This window comes from Taudactylus pleione, unplaced genomic scaffold (assembly GCF_031769625.1).
Source record: "Taudactylus pleione unplaced genomic scaffold, aTauple2 ptg002555l, whole genome shotgun sequence".
Taxonomy (NCBI): domain Eukaryota; kingdom Metazoa; phylum Chordata; class Amphibia; order Anura; family Myobatrachidae; genus Taudactylus; species Taudactylus pleione.
Genome location: NW_028286936.1, coordinates 82,632 through 101,075, shown reverse-complemented (window position 1 = coordinate 101,075; position 18,444 = coordinate 82,632). Strand labels below are relative to the sequence as shown.

Sequence of the window (18,444 nt, the reverse complement as noted above, 5' to 3'; positions counted from 1 at the left end):
CTCTCTCACCCGCCTGTATGACTCACTGTTTATTATGCTCTCTCACCCTCGTGTATGACTCACTGTTTATTACTCTCTCTCACCCGCCTGTATGACTCACTGTTTATTACTCTCTATCACCCGCCTGTATGACTCTCTGTTTATTACTCTCTTTAACCCACCTATATAACTCACTGTTTATTACTCTCTCACCCTCCTGTATGACTCACTGTTTATTACTCTCTCCAGTGCACAAGGTCATTGTGTGCTAGTGTTTATTACTCTCTCTCATCCGCCTGTATGACTCACTGTTTATTACTTTCTCGCACCCGCCTGTATGACTCACTGTTTGTTACTCTCTCTCACCCACCTGAATGACTCACTGTTTATTACTTTATCTCACCCGCTTGTATGACTCAGTTTATTACTCTCTCTCACCCACCTGTATGACTCACTGTTTATTACTCTCTCACCCACCTGTATTACTCACTGTTTCTTACTCTCTCCAGTGCACAAGGTCATTGAGTGCTAGTGTTTATTACTCTCCCTCATCCGCCTGTAGAACTCACTGTTTATTACTCTCTGTCACCCGCCTGCCTCTATGACTCACTGTTTATTACTCTCTCACACACACCTGTATGACGCACTGTTTATTAATCTCTCACCCGCCTGTATGATTCACTGTTTATTATTCTCTCTCACCCGCCTGTATGACTCACTGATTATTACCTTCTCTTACCCGCCTGTATGACTCACTGTTTATTATTTTCTCTCACCCGCCTGTATGACTCACTGTTTGTTATTCTCTCTCACCTGCCTGTATGACTCACTGTTTATTACTCTCTCCAGTGCACAAGGTCATTGGGTGCTAGTGTTTATTACTCTCTCACCCGCCTGTATGACTCAGTGTTTATTACTCTCTCTCACCCACCTATATGACTCCCTGTTTATTACTCACTCTCACCCGCCTGTATGACTCACTGTTTATTACTCTCTCTCTGCCTGTATGACTCACTGTTTATTACTCTCTCTCTCACCCACCTGTATAACTCACTTTTTTTTTCTCTCTCTCACCCACCTGTATGACTCACTGTTTATTACTCTCTTTCTCCCGCCTGTATGACTCACTGTTTATTACTCTCTCTCACCCACCTGTATGACTCACTGTTTATTACTCTCTCACTCACCTGTATGACTCACTGTTTATTACTCTCTCTCACCCACCTGTATGACTCAATGTTTATTATTTTCTCTCACCCGCCTGTATAGCTCACTGTTTATTACTCTCTCTCACCCGCCTCTATGATTCACTGTTTATTACTCTCTTTCACCCACCTATATGACTCACTGTTTATTTCTCTCTCACCCGCCTGTATGACTCACTGCTTATTACTCTCTCACCCTCCTGTATGACTCAGTTATTATTACTCTCTCACCGCCTGTATGACTCACTGTTTATTACTCTCTCCAGTGCACAAGGTTATTGAGTGCTAGTGTTTATTACTCTCTCTCATCCGCCTGTATGACTCAGTGTTTATTACTTTCTCTCACCCGCCTGTATGACTCACTGTTTATTACTTTATCTCACCCGTCTTTATGACTCACTGATTATTACTGTCTGTCACCCACCTGCCTCTATGACTCACTGTTTATTACTCTCTCTCACCCGCCTGTATGACTCAATGATTATTACTCTCTCTCACCCTCCTGTATGACTCACTGTTTATTACTCTCTCCAGTGCACAAGGACTTTGTGTGCTAGTGTTTATTACTCACTCTCACCCGCATTTATGACTCAGGGTTTATTTCTCTCTCTCACCCGCCTGCCTCTATGACTCACTGGTTATTACTCTCTCTCACCCTCCTACCTCTATGTCTCACTGTTTATTTATCTCTCCCGCCTGTATGACTCACTGTTTATTACTCTCTCTCACCCACCTGTATGATTCACTGCTTATTACTCTCTCACCCGCCTGTATAACTCACTGTTTATTATTCTGTCTCACCCACCTGTATGACTCACTGTTTGTTATTCTCTCTCACCTGCCTGTATGACTCACTGTTTATTACTCTCTCCAGTGCACAAGGTCATTTTGTGCTAGTGTTTATTACTCTCTAACCCGCCTGTATGACTCAGTGTTTATTACTCTCTCTCACCCACCTATATGACTCCCTGTTTATTACTCACTCTCACCCGCCTGTATGACTCACTGTTTATTACTCTCTCTCTGCCTGTATGACTCACTGTTTATTACTCTCTCTCTCACCCACCTGTATGACTCACTGTTTTTTACTCTCTCTCACCCACCTGTATGACTCACTGTTTATTACTCTCTTTCTCCCGCCTGTATGACTCACTGTTTATTACTCTCTCTCACCCACCTGTATGACTCACTGTTTATTACTCTCTCACTCACCTGTATGACTCACTGTTTATTACTCTCTCTCACCCACCTGTATGACTCACTGTTTATTACTTTCTCTCACCCGCCTGTATGACTCACTGTTTATTACTCTCTCTCACCAGCCTGTATGACTCACTGCTTATTACTCTCTCACCCTCCTGTATGACTCAGTTATTATTACTCTCTCACACCCGCCTCTATGATTCACTGTTTATTACTCTCTTTCACCCACCTATATGACTCACTGTTTATTTCTCTCTCACCAGCCTGTATGACTCACTGCTTATTACTCTCTCACCCTCCTGTATGACTCAGTTATTATTACTCTCTCATCCGCCTGTATGACTCACTGTTTATTACTTTCTCTCACCCGCCTGTATGACACACTGTTTATTACTCTCTCTCACCCGCCTCTATGATTCACTGTTTATTACTCTCTTTCACCCACCTATATGACTCACTGTTTATTTCTCTCTCACCCGCCTGTATGACTCACTGCTTATTACTCTCTCACCCTCCTGTATGACTCAGTTATTATAACTCTCTCTCATCCGCCTGTATGACTCACTGTTTATTACTTTCTCTCACCCGCCTGTATGACACACTGTTTATTACTCTCTCTCACCCGCCTGAATGACTCACTGCTTATTACTCTCTTACCCGCCTGTATGACTCACTGTTTATTATGCTCTCTCACCCTGGTGTATGACTCACTGTTTATTACTCTCTCTCACCCGCTTGTATGACTAACTGTTTATTACTCTCTCACCCGCCTGTATGACTCTCTGTTTATTACTCTCTTTAACCCACCTATATGACTCACTGTTTATTACTCTCTCACCCTCCTGTATGACTCACTGTTTATTACTCTCTCCAGTGCTCAAGGTCATTGTGTGCTAGTGTTTATTACTCTCTCTCATCCGCCTGTATGACTCACTGTTTATTACTTTCTCGCAGCCGCCTGTATGACTCACTGTTTGTTACTCTCTCTCACCCACCTGAATGACTCACTGTTTATTACTTTATCTCACCCGCTTGTATGACTCAGTTTATTACACTCTATCACCCACCTGTATGACTCACTGTTTATTACTCTCTCACCCACCTGTATTACTCACTGTTTCTTACTCTCTCCAGTGCACAAGGTCATTGAGTGCTAGTGTTTATTACTCTCTGTCACCCGCCTGCCTCTATGACTCACTGTTTATTACTCTCTCTCACCCACCTGTATGACTCACTGTTTATTAATCTCTCACCCGCCTGTATGATTCACTGCTTATTACTCTCTCACCCTCCTGTATGACTCAGTTATTATTACTCTCTCACAGCCTGTATGACTCACTGTTTATTACTCTCTCCAGTGCACAAGGTTATTGTGTGCTAGTGTTTATTACTCTCTCTCATCCGCCTGTATGACTCAGTGTTTATTACTTTCTCTCACCCGCCTGTATGACTCACTGTTTATTACTTTATCTCACCCGTCTTTATGACTCAGTTTATTACTCTCTCTCAACGACCTGTATGACTCACTGTTTATTACTCTCTCCAGTGCACAAGGACTTTGAGTGCTAGTGTTTATTACTCACTCTCACCCACCTGTATGACTCACTGTTTTTTACTTTATCTAACCCGCCTGTATGACTCACTGTTTATTACTCTCTCTCACCCACCTGTATGATTCACTGCTTATTACTCTCTCACCCGCCTGTATAACTCACTGTTTATTATTCTGTCTCACCCTCCTGTATTACTCACTGTTTATTACTCTCTTTCACCCGCCTGTATGACTCACTGTTTATTACTCTCTCTCACCCACCTCTAAGACTCACTGTTTATTACTCTCTTTCACCCACCTGTATGACTCACTGTTTATTACTCTCTCTCACCCACCTGTATGATTCACTGCTTATTACTCTCTCATCCGCCTGTATAACTCACTCTTTATTATTCTGTCTCACCCACCTGTATGACTCACTGTTTGTTATTCTCTCTCACCTGCCTGTATGACTCACTGTTTATTACTCTCTCCAGTGCACAAGGTCATTTTGTGCTAGTGTTTATTACTCTCTCACCCGCCTGTATGACTCAGTGTTTATTACTCTCTCTCACCCACCTATATGACTCCCTGTTTATTACTCACTCTCACCCGCCTGTATGACTCACTGTTTATTACTCTCTCTCTGCATGTATGACTCACTGTTTATTACTCTCTCTCTCACCCACCTGTATGACTCACTGTTTTTTACTCTCTCTCACCCACCTGTATGACTCACTGTTTATTACTCTCTTTCTCCCGCCTGTATGACTCACTGTTTATTACTCTCTCTCACCCACCTGTATGACTCACTGTTTATTACTCTCTCACTCACCTGTATGACTCACTGTTTATTACTCTCTCTCACCCACCTGTATGACTCACTGTTTATTACTTTCTCTCACCCGCCTGTATGACTCACTGTTTATTACTCTCTCTCACCCGCCTCTATGATTCACTGTTTATTACTCTCTCTCACCCACCTCTATGATTCACTGTTTATTACTCTCTTTCACCCACCTATATGACTCACTGTTTATTTCTCTCTCACCAGCCTGTATGACTCACTGCTTATTACTCTCTCACCCTCCTGTATGACTCAGTTATTATTACTCTCTCTCATCCGCCTGTATGACTCACTGTTTATTACTTTCTCTCACCCGCCTGTATGACACACTGTTTATTACTCTCTCTCACCCGCCTCTATGATTCACTGTTTATTACTCTCTTTCACCCACCTATATGACTCACTGTTTATTTCTCTCTCACCCGCCTGTATGACTCACTGCTTATTACTCTCTCACCCTCCTGTATGACTCAGTTATTATAACTCTCTCTCATCCGCCTGTATGACTCACTGTTTATTACTTTCTCTCACCCGCCTGTATGACACACTGTTTATTACTCTCTCTCACCCGCCTGAATGACTCACTGCTTATTACTCTCTCACCCGCCTGTATGACTCACTGTTTATTATGCTCTCTCACCCTGGTGTATGACTCACTGTTTATTACTCTCTCTCACCCGCTTGTATGACTCACTGTTTATTACTCTCTCACCCGCCTGTATGACTCTCTGTTTATTACTCTCTTTAACCCACCTATATGACTCACTGTTTATTACTCTCTCACCCTCCTGTATGACTCACTGTTTATTACTCTCTCCAGTGCTCAAGGTCATTGTGTGCTAGTGTTTATTACTCTCTCTCATCCGCCTGTATGACTCACTGTTTATTACTTTCTCGCACCCGCCTGTATGACTCACTGTTTGTTACTCTCTCTCACCCACCTGAATGACTCACTGTTTATTACTTTATCTCACCCGCTTGTATGACTCAGTTTATTACACTCTCTCACCCACCTGTATGACTCACTGTTTATTACTCTCTCACCCACCTGTATTACTCACTGTTTCTTACTCTCTCCAGTGCACAAGGTCATTGAGTGCTAGTGTTTATTACTCTCCCTCATCCGCCTGTAGAACTCACTGTTTATTACTCTCTGTCACCCGCCTGCCTCTATGACTCACTGTTTATTACTCTCTCACACACACCTGTATGACTCACTGTTTATTAATCTCTCACCCGCCTGTATGATTCACTGTTTATTACTCTCTCTCACCCGCCTGTATGACTCACCGATTATTACCTTCTCTTACCCGCCTGTATGACTCACTGTTTATTATTCTCTCTCACCCGCCTGTATGACTCACTGTTTGTTATTCTCTCTCACCTGCCTGTATGACTCACTGTTTATTACTCTCTCCAGTGCACAAGGTCATTGGGTGCTAGTGTTTATTACTCTCTCACCCGCCTGTATGACTCAGTGTTTATTACTCTCTCTCACCCACCTATATGACTCCCTGTTTATTACTCACTCTCACCCGCCTGTATGACTCACTGTTTATTACTCTCTCTCTGCCTGTATGACTCACTGTTTATTACTCTGTCTCTCACCCACCTGTATGACTCACTTTTTTTTTCTCTCTCTCACCCACCTGTATGACTCACTGTTTATTACTCTCTTTCTCCCGCCTGTATGACTCACTGTTTATTACTCTCTCTCACCCACCTGTATGACTCACTGTTTATTACTCTCTCACTCACCTGTATGACTCACTGTTTATTACTCTCTCTCACCCACCTGTATGACTCAATGTTTATTATTTTCTCTCACCCGCCTGTATAGCTCACTGTTTATTACTCTCTCTCACCCGCCTCTATGATTCACTGTTTATTACTCTCTTTCACCCACCTATATGACTCACTGTTTATTTCTCTCTCACCCGCCTGTATGACTCACTGCTTATTACTCTCTCACCCTCCTGTATGACTCAGTTATTATTACTCTCTCACCGCCTGTATGACTCACTGTTTATTACTCTCTCCAGTGCACAAGGTTATTGAGTGCTAGTGTTTATTTCTCTCTCTCATCCGCCTGTATGACTCAGTGTTTATTACTTTCTCTCACCCGCCTGTATGACTCCCTGTTTATTACTTTATCTCACCCGTCTTTATGACTCAGTTTATTACTCTCTCTCACCGACCTGTATGACTCACCTTTTATTACTCTCTCCAGTGCACAAGGACATTGAGTGCTAGTGTTTATTACTCACTCTCACCCGCATTTATGACTCAGGGTTTATTTCTCTCTCTCACCCGCCTGCCTCTATGACTCAGCGTTTATTACTCTCTCCAGTGCACAAGGTCATTGTGTGCTAGTGTTTATTACTCTCTCTCATCCGCCTGTATGACTCACTGTTTATTACTTTCTCGCACCCGCCTGTATGACTCACTGTTTGCTACTCTCTCTCACCCACCTGAATGACTCACTGTTTATTACTTTATCTCACCCGCTTGTATGACTCAGTTTATTACTCTCTCTCACCCACCTCTATGACTCACTGTTTATTACTCTCTCCAGTGCACAAGGTCATTGAGTGCTAGTGTTTATTACTCTCCCTCATCCGCCTGTAGAACTCACTGTTTATTACTCTCTGTCACCCGCCTGCCTCTATGACTCACTGTTTATTACTCTCTCTCACCCACCTGTATGACTCACTGTTTATTAATCTCTCACCCGCCTGTATGATTCACTGTTTATTACTCTTTCTCACCCGCCTGTATGACTCACTGATTATTACCTTCTCTTACCCGCCTGTATGACTCACTGTTTGTTATTCTCTCTCACCTGCCTGTATGACTCACTGTTTATTACTCTCTCCAGTGCACAAGGTCATTGGGTGCTAGTGTTTATTACTCTCTCACCCGCCTGTATGACTCAGTGTTTATTACTCTCTCTCACCCACCTATATGACTCCCTGTTTATTACTCACTCTCACCCGCCTGTATGACTCACTGTTTATTACTCTCTCTCTGCCTGTATGACTCACTGTTTATTACGCTCTCTCTCACCCACCTGTATGACTCACTGTTTATTACTCTCTCTCACCCACCTGTATGATTCACTGTTTATTACTCTCTTTCTCCCGCCTGTATGACTCACTGTTTATTACTCTCTCTCACCCACCTGTATGACTCACTGTTTATTACTCTCTCACTCACCTGTATGACTCACTGTTTATTATTCTCTCTCACCCACCTGTATGACTCACTGTTTATTATTTTCTCTCACCCGCCTGTATGACTCACTGTTTATTACTCTCTCTCACCCGCCTCTATGATTCACTGTTTATTACTCTCTTTCACCCACCTATATGACTCACTGTTTATTTCTCTCTCACCCGCCTGTATGACTCACTGCTTATTACTCTCTCACCCTCCTTTATGACTCAGTTATTATTACTCTCTCACCGCCTGTATGACTCACTGTTTATTAGTCTCTCCAGTGCACAAGGTTATTGAGTGCTAGTGTTTATTACTCTCTCTCATCCGCCTGTATGACTCACTGTTTATTACTCTCTCTCACCCAACTGTATGACTCACTGTTTATTACTCTCTCACCCACCTGTATGACTCACTGTTTCTTACTCTCTCCAGTGCACAAGGTCATTGAGTGCTAGTGTTTATTACTCTCTCTCATCCGCCTGTATGACTCACTGTTTATTTGTCTCTCCAGTGCTCAAGGTCATTGAGTGCTATTGTTTATTACTCTCTCTCATCCGCCTGTATGACTCACTGTTTATTACTCTGTCACCCGCCTGACTCTATGACTCACTGCTTATTACTCTCTCTCACCCACCTGTATGACTCACTGTTTATTACTCTCTCACCCACCTGTATGACTCACTTTTTATTACTCTCTCCAGTGCACAAGGTCATTGAGTGCTAGTGTTTATTACTCTCTCTCATCCGCCTGTATGACTCACTGTTTATTACTCTGTCACCCGCCTGCCTCTGTGACTCACTGCTTATTACTCTCTCTCACCCACCTGTATGACTCACTGTTTATTAATCTCTCACCTGCCTGTATGATTCACTGTTTATTACTCTCTCTCACCCGCCTGTATGACTCTCTGTTTATTACTCTCTCTCACCCGCCTGTATGACTCACTGTTTATTACTCTCTCTCACCCGCCTGTATGACTCACTGATTATTACCTTCTCTCACCCGCCTGTATGACTCACTGTTTATTATTCTCTCATCCGCCTGTATGCCTCACTGTTTATTATTCTCTCTCACTCGCCTGTATGACTCACTGTTTATTATTCTCTCTCACCCACCTGTATGACTCACTGTTTATTATTCTCTCTCACCTGCCTCTATGACTCACTGTTTATTACTCTCTCCAGTGCACAAGGTCATTGAGTGCTAGTGTTTATTACTCTCTCTCCCCCGCCTGTATGACTCAGTGTTTATTACTCTCTCTCACCCGCCTGTATCACTCACTGTTCATTACTCTCTCTCACCCACCTGTATGACTCACTGTTTGTTTATTACTCTCTCTCACCCGCCTGTATGACTTACTGATTATTACTGTCAGTCACCCACCTTCCTCTATGACTCACTGTTTATTACTCTATCACCCACCTGTATGACTCACTGTTTATTACTCTCTCTCACCCACCTGTATGACTCACTGTTTATTACTTTCTCTCACCCGCCTGTATGACTCACTGATTATTACTGTCTGTCACCCACCTGCCTCTATGACTCACTGTTTATTACTCTCTCTCACCTGCCTGTATGACTCACTGTTTTTTATTCTCTCACCCATCTGTATGACTTACTGTTTATTATTCTCTCTAACCCGCATGTATGACTCACTGTTTGTTATTCTCTCTCACCTGCCTGTATGACTCACTGTTTATTACTCTCTCCAGTGCACAAGGTCATTGAGTGCTAGTGTTTATTACTCTCTCTCCCCATCCTGTATGACTCAGTGTTTATTACTCTCTCTCACCCGCCTGTATGACTCACTGTTTATTACTCTCTCTCACCCACCTGTATGACTCACTGTTCATTACTTTCTCTCACACGCCTGTATGACTCACTGTTTATTACTCTCTGTCACCCGCCTGTATGACTTACTGATTATTACTGTCTGTCACCCACCTTCCTCTATGACTCACTGTTTATTACTCTATCACCCACCTGTATGACTCACTGTTTATTACTTTCTCTCACCCGCCTGTATGACTCACTGATTTTTACTGTCTGTCACCCACCTGCCTCTATGACTCACTGTTTATTACTCTCTCTCACCTGCCTGTATGACTCACTGTTTTTTATTCTCTCACCTGTCTGTATGACTTACTGTTTATTATTATCTCTCACCCACCTGTATAACTCACTGTTTATTACTCTCTCTCACCACCTGTATGACTCACTGTTTCTTTCTCTCTCACCCATCTATATGACTCACTATTTATTACTCTCTCTCACCCACCTGTATAACTCACTGTTTATTATTCTCTCTCACCCACCTGTATGACTCACTGTTTATTACTCTCTCTCACCAGCTGTATGACTCACTGTTTCTTTCTCTCTCACCCGTCTATATGATTCACTGTTTATTACTCTCTCTCACCCACCTGTATGACTCACTGTTTATTACTCTCTCTTACCCGTCTATATGACTCACTGTTTATTTCTCTCTCACCCGCCAGTATGACTCACTGTTTATTACTGTCTTTCACCCACCTGTATGACTTAGTGTTTATTACTCTCTCTCACCCGCCTGTATGACTCACTGTTTTTTATTCTCTCACCTGCCTGTATGACTCACTGTTTTTTTACTCTCTCTCACCCGTCTATATGACTCACTGTCTTTTATTCTCTCACCCGTCTATATGACTCACTGTTTATTATTCTCTCTCACCCACCTGTGTAACTCACTGTTTATTACTCTCTCTCACCACCTGTATGACTCACTGTTTATTACTCTCTCACCCGTCTATATGACTCACTGTTTATTACTCTCTCTCACCCACCTGTATGACTCACTGTTTATTACTCTCTCTCTCCTGTCTATATGACTCACTGTTTGTTACTCTCTCTTACCCGCCTGTATGACTCACTGTTTATTACTCTTTCACCCACCTGTATGACTCACTATTTATTACTCTCTCTCATCCGCCTTTATGACTCACTGTTTATTACTCTCTCTCACCCACCTGTATGACTCACTGTTTATTACTCTCTCTCACCCGTCTATATGACTCACTGTTTATTACTCTCTCTCTCACCCACCTGTATGACTCACTGTTTATTACTCTCTCTCACCCTCCTGTATGACTCACTGTTTATTACTCTCTCTCACCCGTGTATATGACTCACTGTTTATTACTCTCTCTCACCCATCTATATGGTTCACTGTTTATTACTCTCTCTCGCCCGCCTGTATGACTCACTGTTTGATGGTTCCCATTGATCTGTCTGATTATATACATTTTATGTACGTTTGTATTACTGTTATTTTCCCTGTACAGTGCTAAGGACACTTTGTGGCGCCATATAAATAAATGACGATAATGAAATATGTCAGAGCTATAAAGGGGATATTGAAAACACAGCAGGAAAATCAGATCAAAAACAACAGCTAAATGTGATCGCTATATCTGCTAGTGACCTAATATTAAACAACTGTATCTAGTTTACCTCCTATATAATAACATGTAGATCACCAATATAATAAATAGTTGATGATCTATGCAATAACGAGAAGATCCCCTGTATAGTAAATAGCCTGACATATGTCTCCCAATAATGTCATGGAACGCACACGTGCTGTGTCCTCGGATCCCTCAGGAATACGTGTACAGCCACTACATAAATGTTTTGAAGAGTGTGGAATGAGTCATTATTTTCCTGCACATTTTAGGTATTTATATAGTGGATCGGAGGTTCCGCTCCCCGGACGAGTCGTGTAACCAGCTGACCCAATTCTTGTACGGGTTCTGCCAGCAATCCCGGCGCCAGAGAATCATCCAGCGCAACCGCACAGAGCGGCTCTCAGACCTCCTGGACTGGAGATACCTGGGCAGAGTAAGTGCTACTGATTGCATCCCGTATATGTAGCCCCATTATGAGGAAAGTCCCTGGAAGTCATTCTAAGTCCTGCTCAGTGTCCGCTGCATGTGTGACTCACCTGCCTAATGTCTGCCCACGTCACCTGCTCAGTGTCCACTGCATGTGTGACTCACCTGCCTAATGTCTGCCCACGTCACCTGCTCAGTGTCCACTGCATGTGTGACTCACCTGCCTATTGTCTGCCCACGTCACCTGCTCAGTGTCCGCTGCATGTGTGACTCACCTGCCTAATGTCTGCCTACGTCACCTGCTCAGTGTCCGCTGGATGTGTGACTCACCTGCCTAATGTCTGCCCACGTCACCTGCTCAGTGTCCACTGCATGTGTGACTCACCTGCCTAATGTCTGCCTAGGTCACCTGCTCAGTGTCCGCTGGATGTGTGACTCACCTGCCTAATGTCTGCCCAGTTGACCTGCTCAGTGTCCGCTGCATGTGTGACTCACCTGCCTAATGTCTGCCCACGTCACCTGCTCAGTGTCCGACCGCTGCATGTGTGGCTCACCTGCCTAATATCTGCCCACATCACCTGCTCAGTGTCCGACCGATGCATGTGTGACTCACCTGCCTAATGTCTGCCCATGTCACCTGTTCAGTGTCCACTGCATGTGTGACTCACCTGCCTAATGTCTGCCCACGTCACCTGCTCAGTGTCTGACCACTGGATGTGTGACTCACCTGCCTAATGTCTGCCCACGTCACCTGCTCAGTGTCCGACCGCTGGATGTGTGACTCACCTGCCTAATGTCTGCCCACGTCACCTGTTCAGTGTCCACTGCATGTCTGCCCACGTCACCTGCCCAGTGTCCAACTGCTGGATGTGTGACTCACCTGCCTAATGTCTGCCCAGGTGACCTGCTCAGTGACCGCTGCATGTGTGACTCTCCTGCCTAATGTCTGCCTACGTCACCTGCTCAGTGTCCGCTGCATGTGTGACACACCTGTCTAATGTCTGCCCAAATCACCTGCTCAGTGTCCGACCGCTGCATGTGTGACTCACCTGCCTAATGTCTGCCCACATCACCTGCTCAGTGTCCGACCGATGCATGTGTGGCTCACCTGCCTAATGTCTGCCCACGTCACCTGTTCAGTGTCCACTGCATGTGTGACTCACCTGCCTAATGTCTGCCCATGTCACCTGCTCAGTGTCCGAACGCTGGATGTGTGACTCACCAGCCTAATGTCTGCCCACGTCACCTGTTCAGTGTCCACTGCACGTCTGCCCACATCACCTGCCCAGTGTCCAACCGCTGGATGTGTGACTCACCTGCCTAATGTCTGCCCAGGTGACCTGCTCAGTGTCCGACCGATGCATGTGTGACTCTCCTGCCTAATGTCTGCCCAGGTAACCGGCTCAGTGTCCGACCGATGCATGTGTGACTCACCTGCCTAATGTCTGCCCAGGTGACCTGCTCAGTGTCCGACAGATGCATGTGTGACTCTCCTGCCTAATGTCTGCCCAGGTGACCTGCTCAGTGTCCGACCGATGCATGTGTGACTCACCTGCCTAATGACTGCCCAGGTGACCTGCTCAGTGTCTTACAGCTGCATGTGTGACTCACCTGCCTAATGTCTGCCCACGTCACCTGCTCAGTGTCCACTGCATGTGTGACTCACCTGCCTAATGTCTGCCCATGTCACCTGTTCAGTGTCCACTGCATGTGTGACTCACCTGCCTAATGTCTGCCCACGTCACCTGTTCAGTGTCCACTGCATGTGTGACTCACCTGCCTAATGTCTGCCCACGTCACCTGCTCAGTGTCCGGCCACTGGATGTGTGACTCACCTGCCTAATGTCTGCCCACGTCACCTGCTCTGTGTCCGACCGCTGGATTTGTGACTCACCTGCCTAATGTCTACCCATGTCACCTGCTCTATGGCCACTGGATGTGTGATTCTCCTGCCTAATGTCTGCCCAGGTGAACTGCTCAGTGTCCGACCACTGGATGTGTGACTCACCTGCCTAATGTCTGCCCACATTACCTGCTCAGTGTCCAACCGCTGCATGTGTGACTCACCTGCCTAATGTCTGCCCAGGTGTCCTGCTCAGTGTCCGCTGCATGTGTGACTCACCTGCCTAATGTCTGCCCAGGTGTCCTGCTCAGTGTCCGCTGCATGTGTGACTCACCTGCCTAATGTCTGCCCATGTCACCTGCTCAGTGTCCACTGCATGTGTGACTCACCTGCCTAATGTCTGCCCATGTCACCTGCTCAGTGACCGACCACTGGATGTGTGACTCACCTGCCTAATGTCTGCCCAGGTGACCTGCTCAGTGACCGCTGCAGGTGTGACTCACCTGCCTAATGTCTGCCCACATGACCTGCTGAGTGTCCATTGCATGTGACTCACCTGCCTAATGTCTGCCCATGTCACCTGCTCAGTGTCCACTGCAAGTGTGACTCACCTGCCTAATGTCTGCCCCCGTCACCTGCTCAGTGTCCGCTGCATGTGAGACTCACCTGTCTAATGTCTGCCCACATCACCTGCTCAGTGTCCGACCGATGCATGTGTGACTCACCTTCCTAATGTCTGCCCAGGTGACCTGCTCAGTGTCTGACCGATGCATGTGTGACTCACCTGCCTAATGTCTGCCCAGGTGACCTGCTCAGTGTCCGACCGCTGGATGTTTGACTCACCTGCCTAATGTCTGCCCACGTTACCTGCTCAGTGTCCAACCGCTGCATGTGTGACTCACCTGCCTAATGTCTGCCCAGGTGTCCTGCTCAGTGTCCGCTGCATGTGTGACTCACCTGCCTAATGTCTGCCCAGGTGTCCTGCTCAGTGTCCGCTGCATGTGTGACTCACCTGCCTAATGTCTGCCCACGTCACCTGCTCAGTGTCCGACCACTGGATGTGTGACTCACCTGCCTAAGGTCTGACCACGTGACCTGCTCAATGTCCGACCGCTGCATGAGTAACTTTCCTCTAATGTCTGCCCACGTCACCTGCTCAGTGTCCGACCGCTGCATGTGTAATTCTCCTGCCTAATGTCTACCCAGGTGACCTGCTCAGTGTCCACTGCATGTGTGACTCACCTGCCTAATGTCTGCCCACGTCACCTGCTCAGTGTCCGACCACTGGATGTGTGACTCACCTGCCTAATGTCTGCCCACGTCACCTGCTCAGTGTCCGATCGCTGGATGTGTGACTCACCTGCCTAATGTCTGCCCACGTCACCTGTTCAGTGTCCACTGCATGTCTGCCCACGTCACCTGCCCAGTGTCCGACTGCTGGATGTGTGACTCACCTGCCTAATGTCTGCCCAGGTGACCTGCTCAGTGACCGCTGCATGTGTGACTCTCCAGCCTAATGTCTGCCTACGTCACCTGCTCAGTGTCCGCTGCATGTGTGACTCACCTGTCTAATGTCTGCCCACATCACCTGCTCAGTGTCCGAACGCTGCATGTGTGACTCACCAGCCTAATGTCTGCCCACATCACCTGCTCAGTGTCCGACCGCTGCATGTGTGGCTCACCTGCCTAATGTCTGCCCACATCACCTGCTCAGTGTCCGACCGATGCATGTGTGACTCACCTACCTAATGTGTGCCCAGGTGACCTGCTCAGTGTCCGACCGATGCATGTGTGACTCTCCTGCCTAATGTCTGCCCACGTCACCTGCTCAGTGTCTGACAGCTGCATGTGTGGCTCATCTGCCTAATGTCTGCCCACGTCACCTGCTCAGTGTCCACTGTATTTTTGACTCAGCTACCTGATGTCTGACCACGACACCTGCTCAGTGTCCACTGCATGTGTGACTCACCTGCCTAATGTCTGCCCACGTCACCTGTTCAGTGTCCACTTCATGTGACTAACCTGCCTAATATCTGTCAACGTCACCTATTCAGTGTCCACTGCATGTGTGACTCACCTGCCTAATGTCTGCCCACGTCACCTGTTCAGTGTCCACTGCATGTGTGACTCACCTGCCTAATGTATGCCCATGTCACCTGCTCAGTGTCCGACCTCTGCATGTGTGACTCACCTGCCTAATGTCTGCCCACGTCACCTGCTCAGTGTCCGACCGCTGGATGTGTGACTCACCTGCCTAATGTCTGCCCATGCAACCTGCTCAGTGTCCACTGCATGTGTGACTCACCTGCCTAATGTCTGCCCACGTCACCTGTTCAGTGTCCACTGCATGTGTGACTCACCTGCCTAATGTCTGCCCACGTCACCTGTTCAGTGTCCACTGCATGTGTGACTCACCTGCCTAATGTCTGCCCACGTCACCTGCTCAGTGTCCGACCGCTGCATGTGTGACTCACCTGCCTAATGTCTGCCCACGTCACCTGCTCAGTGTCCGATCGCTGGATGTGTGACTCACCTGCCTAATGTCTGCCCATGTCACCTGTTCAGTGTCCACTGCATGTCTGCCCACGTCACCTGCCCAGTGTCCGACTGCTGGATGTGTGACTCACCTGCCTAATGTCTGCCCAGGTGACCTGCTCAGTGACTGCTGCATGTGTGACTCTCCAGCCTAATGTCTGCCTACGTCACCTGCTCAGTGTCCGCTGCATGTGTGACTCACCTGTCTAATGTCTGCCCACATCACCTGCTCAGTGTCCGAACGCTGCATGTGTGACTCTCCTGCCTAATGTCTGCCCACGTCACCTGCTCAGTGTCTGACAGCTGCATGTGTGGCTCATCTGCCTAATGTCTGCCCACGTCACCTGCTCAGTGTCCACTGTATTTTTGACTCAGCTACCTGATGTCTGACCACGACACCTGCTCAGTGTCCACTGCATGTGTGACTCACCTGCCTAATGTCTGCCCACGTCACCTGTTCAGTGTCCACTTCATGTGACTAACCTGCCTAATATCTGCCAACGTCACCTGTTCAGTGTCCACTGCATGTGTGACTCACCTGCCTAATGTCTGCCCACGTCACCTGTTCAGTGTCCACTGCATGTGTGACTCACCTGCCTAATGTATGCCCATGTCACCTGCTCAGTGTCCGACCTCTGCATGTGTGACTCACCTGCCTAATGTCTGCCCACGTCACCTGCTCAGTGTCCGACCGCTGGATGTGTGACTCACCTGCCTAATGTCTGCCCATGCAACCTGCTCAGTGTCCACTGCATGTGTGACTCACCTGCCTAATGTCTGCCCACGTCACCTGTTCAGTGTCCACTGCATGTGTGACTCACCTGCCTAATGTCTGCCCACGTCACCTGTTCAGTGTCCACTGCATGTGTGACTCACCTGCCTAATGTCTGCCCACGTCACCTGCTCAGTGTCCGACCGCTGCATGTGTGACTCACCTGCCTAATGTCTGCCCACGTCACCTGCTCAGTGTCCGACCGCTGCATGTGTGACTCACCTGCCTAATGTCTGCCCACTTCACCTGCTCAGTGTGCGACCGCTGGATGTGTGACTCACCTGCCTAATATCTGCCCACGTCACCTGCTCAGTGTCCACTGCATGTGTGACTCACCTGCCTAATTTCTGCCCACGTCACCTACTCAGTGTCCGACCGATGCATGTGTGACTCACCTGCCTAATGTCTGCCCAGGTGACCTGCTCAGTGTCCGACCGATGCATGTGTGACTCTCCTGCCTAATGTCTGCCCATGTCACCTGCTCAGTGTCTGACAGCTGCATGTGTGACTCATCTGCCTAATGTCTGCCCACGTCACCTGCTCAGTGTCCACTGCAATTTTGACTCAGCTACCTAATGTCTGACCACGACACCTGCTCAGTGTCCACTGCATGTGTGACTCACCTGCCTAATGTCTGCCCACGTCACCTGCTCAGTGTCCGACCACTGGATGTGTGACTCACCTGCCTAAGGTCTGACCACGTGACCTGCTCAATGTCCGACCGCTGCATGAGTAACTTTCCTCTAATGTCTGCCCACGCCACCTGCTCAGTGTCCGACCGCTGCATGTGTAATTCTCCTGCCTAATGTCTACCCAGGTGACCTGCTCAGTGTCCACTGCATGTGTGACTCACCTGCCTAATGTCTGCCCACGTCACCTGCTCAGTGTCCGACCACTGGATGTGTGACTCACCTGCCTAATGTCTGCCCACGTCACCTGCTCAGTGTCCGATCGCTGGATGTGTGACTCACCTGCCTAATGTCTGCCCAGGTGACCTGCTCAGTGACCGCTGCATGTGTGACTCTCCTGCCTAATGTCTGCCTACGTCACCTGCTCAGTGTCCGCTGCATGTGTGACTCACCTGTCTAATGTCTGCCCACATCACCTGCTCAGTGTCCGACCGCTGCATGTGTGACTCACCTGCCTAATGTCTGCCCAGGTGACCTGCTCAGTGTCCGACCGATGCATGTGTGACTCACCTGCCTAATGTCTGCCCATGTCACCTGCTCAGTGTCCACTGCATGTGTGACTCACCTGCCTAATGTCTGCCCATGTCACCTGCTCAGTGACCGACCACTGGATGTGTGACTCACCTGCCTAATGTCTGCCCAGGTGACCTGCTCAGTGACCGCTGCAGGTGTGACTCACCTGCCTAATGTCTGCCCAGGTGACCTGCTCAGTGACTGCTGCATGTGTGACTCTCCAGCCTAATGTCTG

At 47.4% G+C, this 18,444-nt stretch overlaps 1 protein-coding gene across 1 annotated transcript in view; it reads left to right on the top strand.

The window, feature by feature from the left end:
* Positions 1 to 11,700: 11,700 nt before the first annotated feature.
* LOC148431264 (glycogen [starch] synthase, liver-like) overlaps positions 11,701 to 18,444 on the top strand; it is a gene marked incomplete at its 5' end in the record, with an annotated part of 29,856 nt that continues 23,112 nt past the window's right edge. The window contains one exon of the mRNA XM_088466141.1: positions 11,701 to 11,864. Within this exon, the coding sequence (XP_088322267.1) occupies positions 11,701 to 11,864 (164 nt within the window). The remainder of the gene's footprint in view (positions 11,865 to 18,444) is intronic.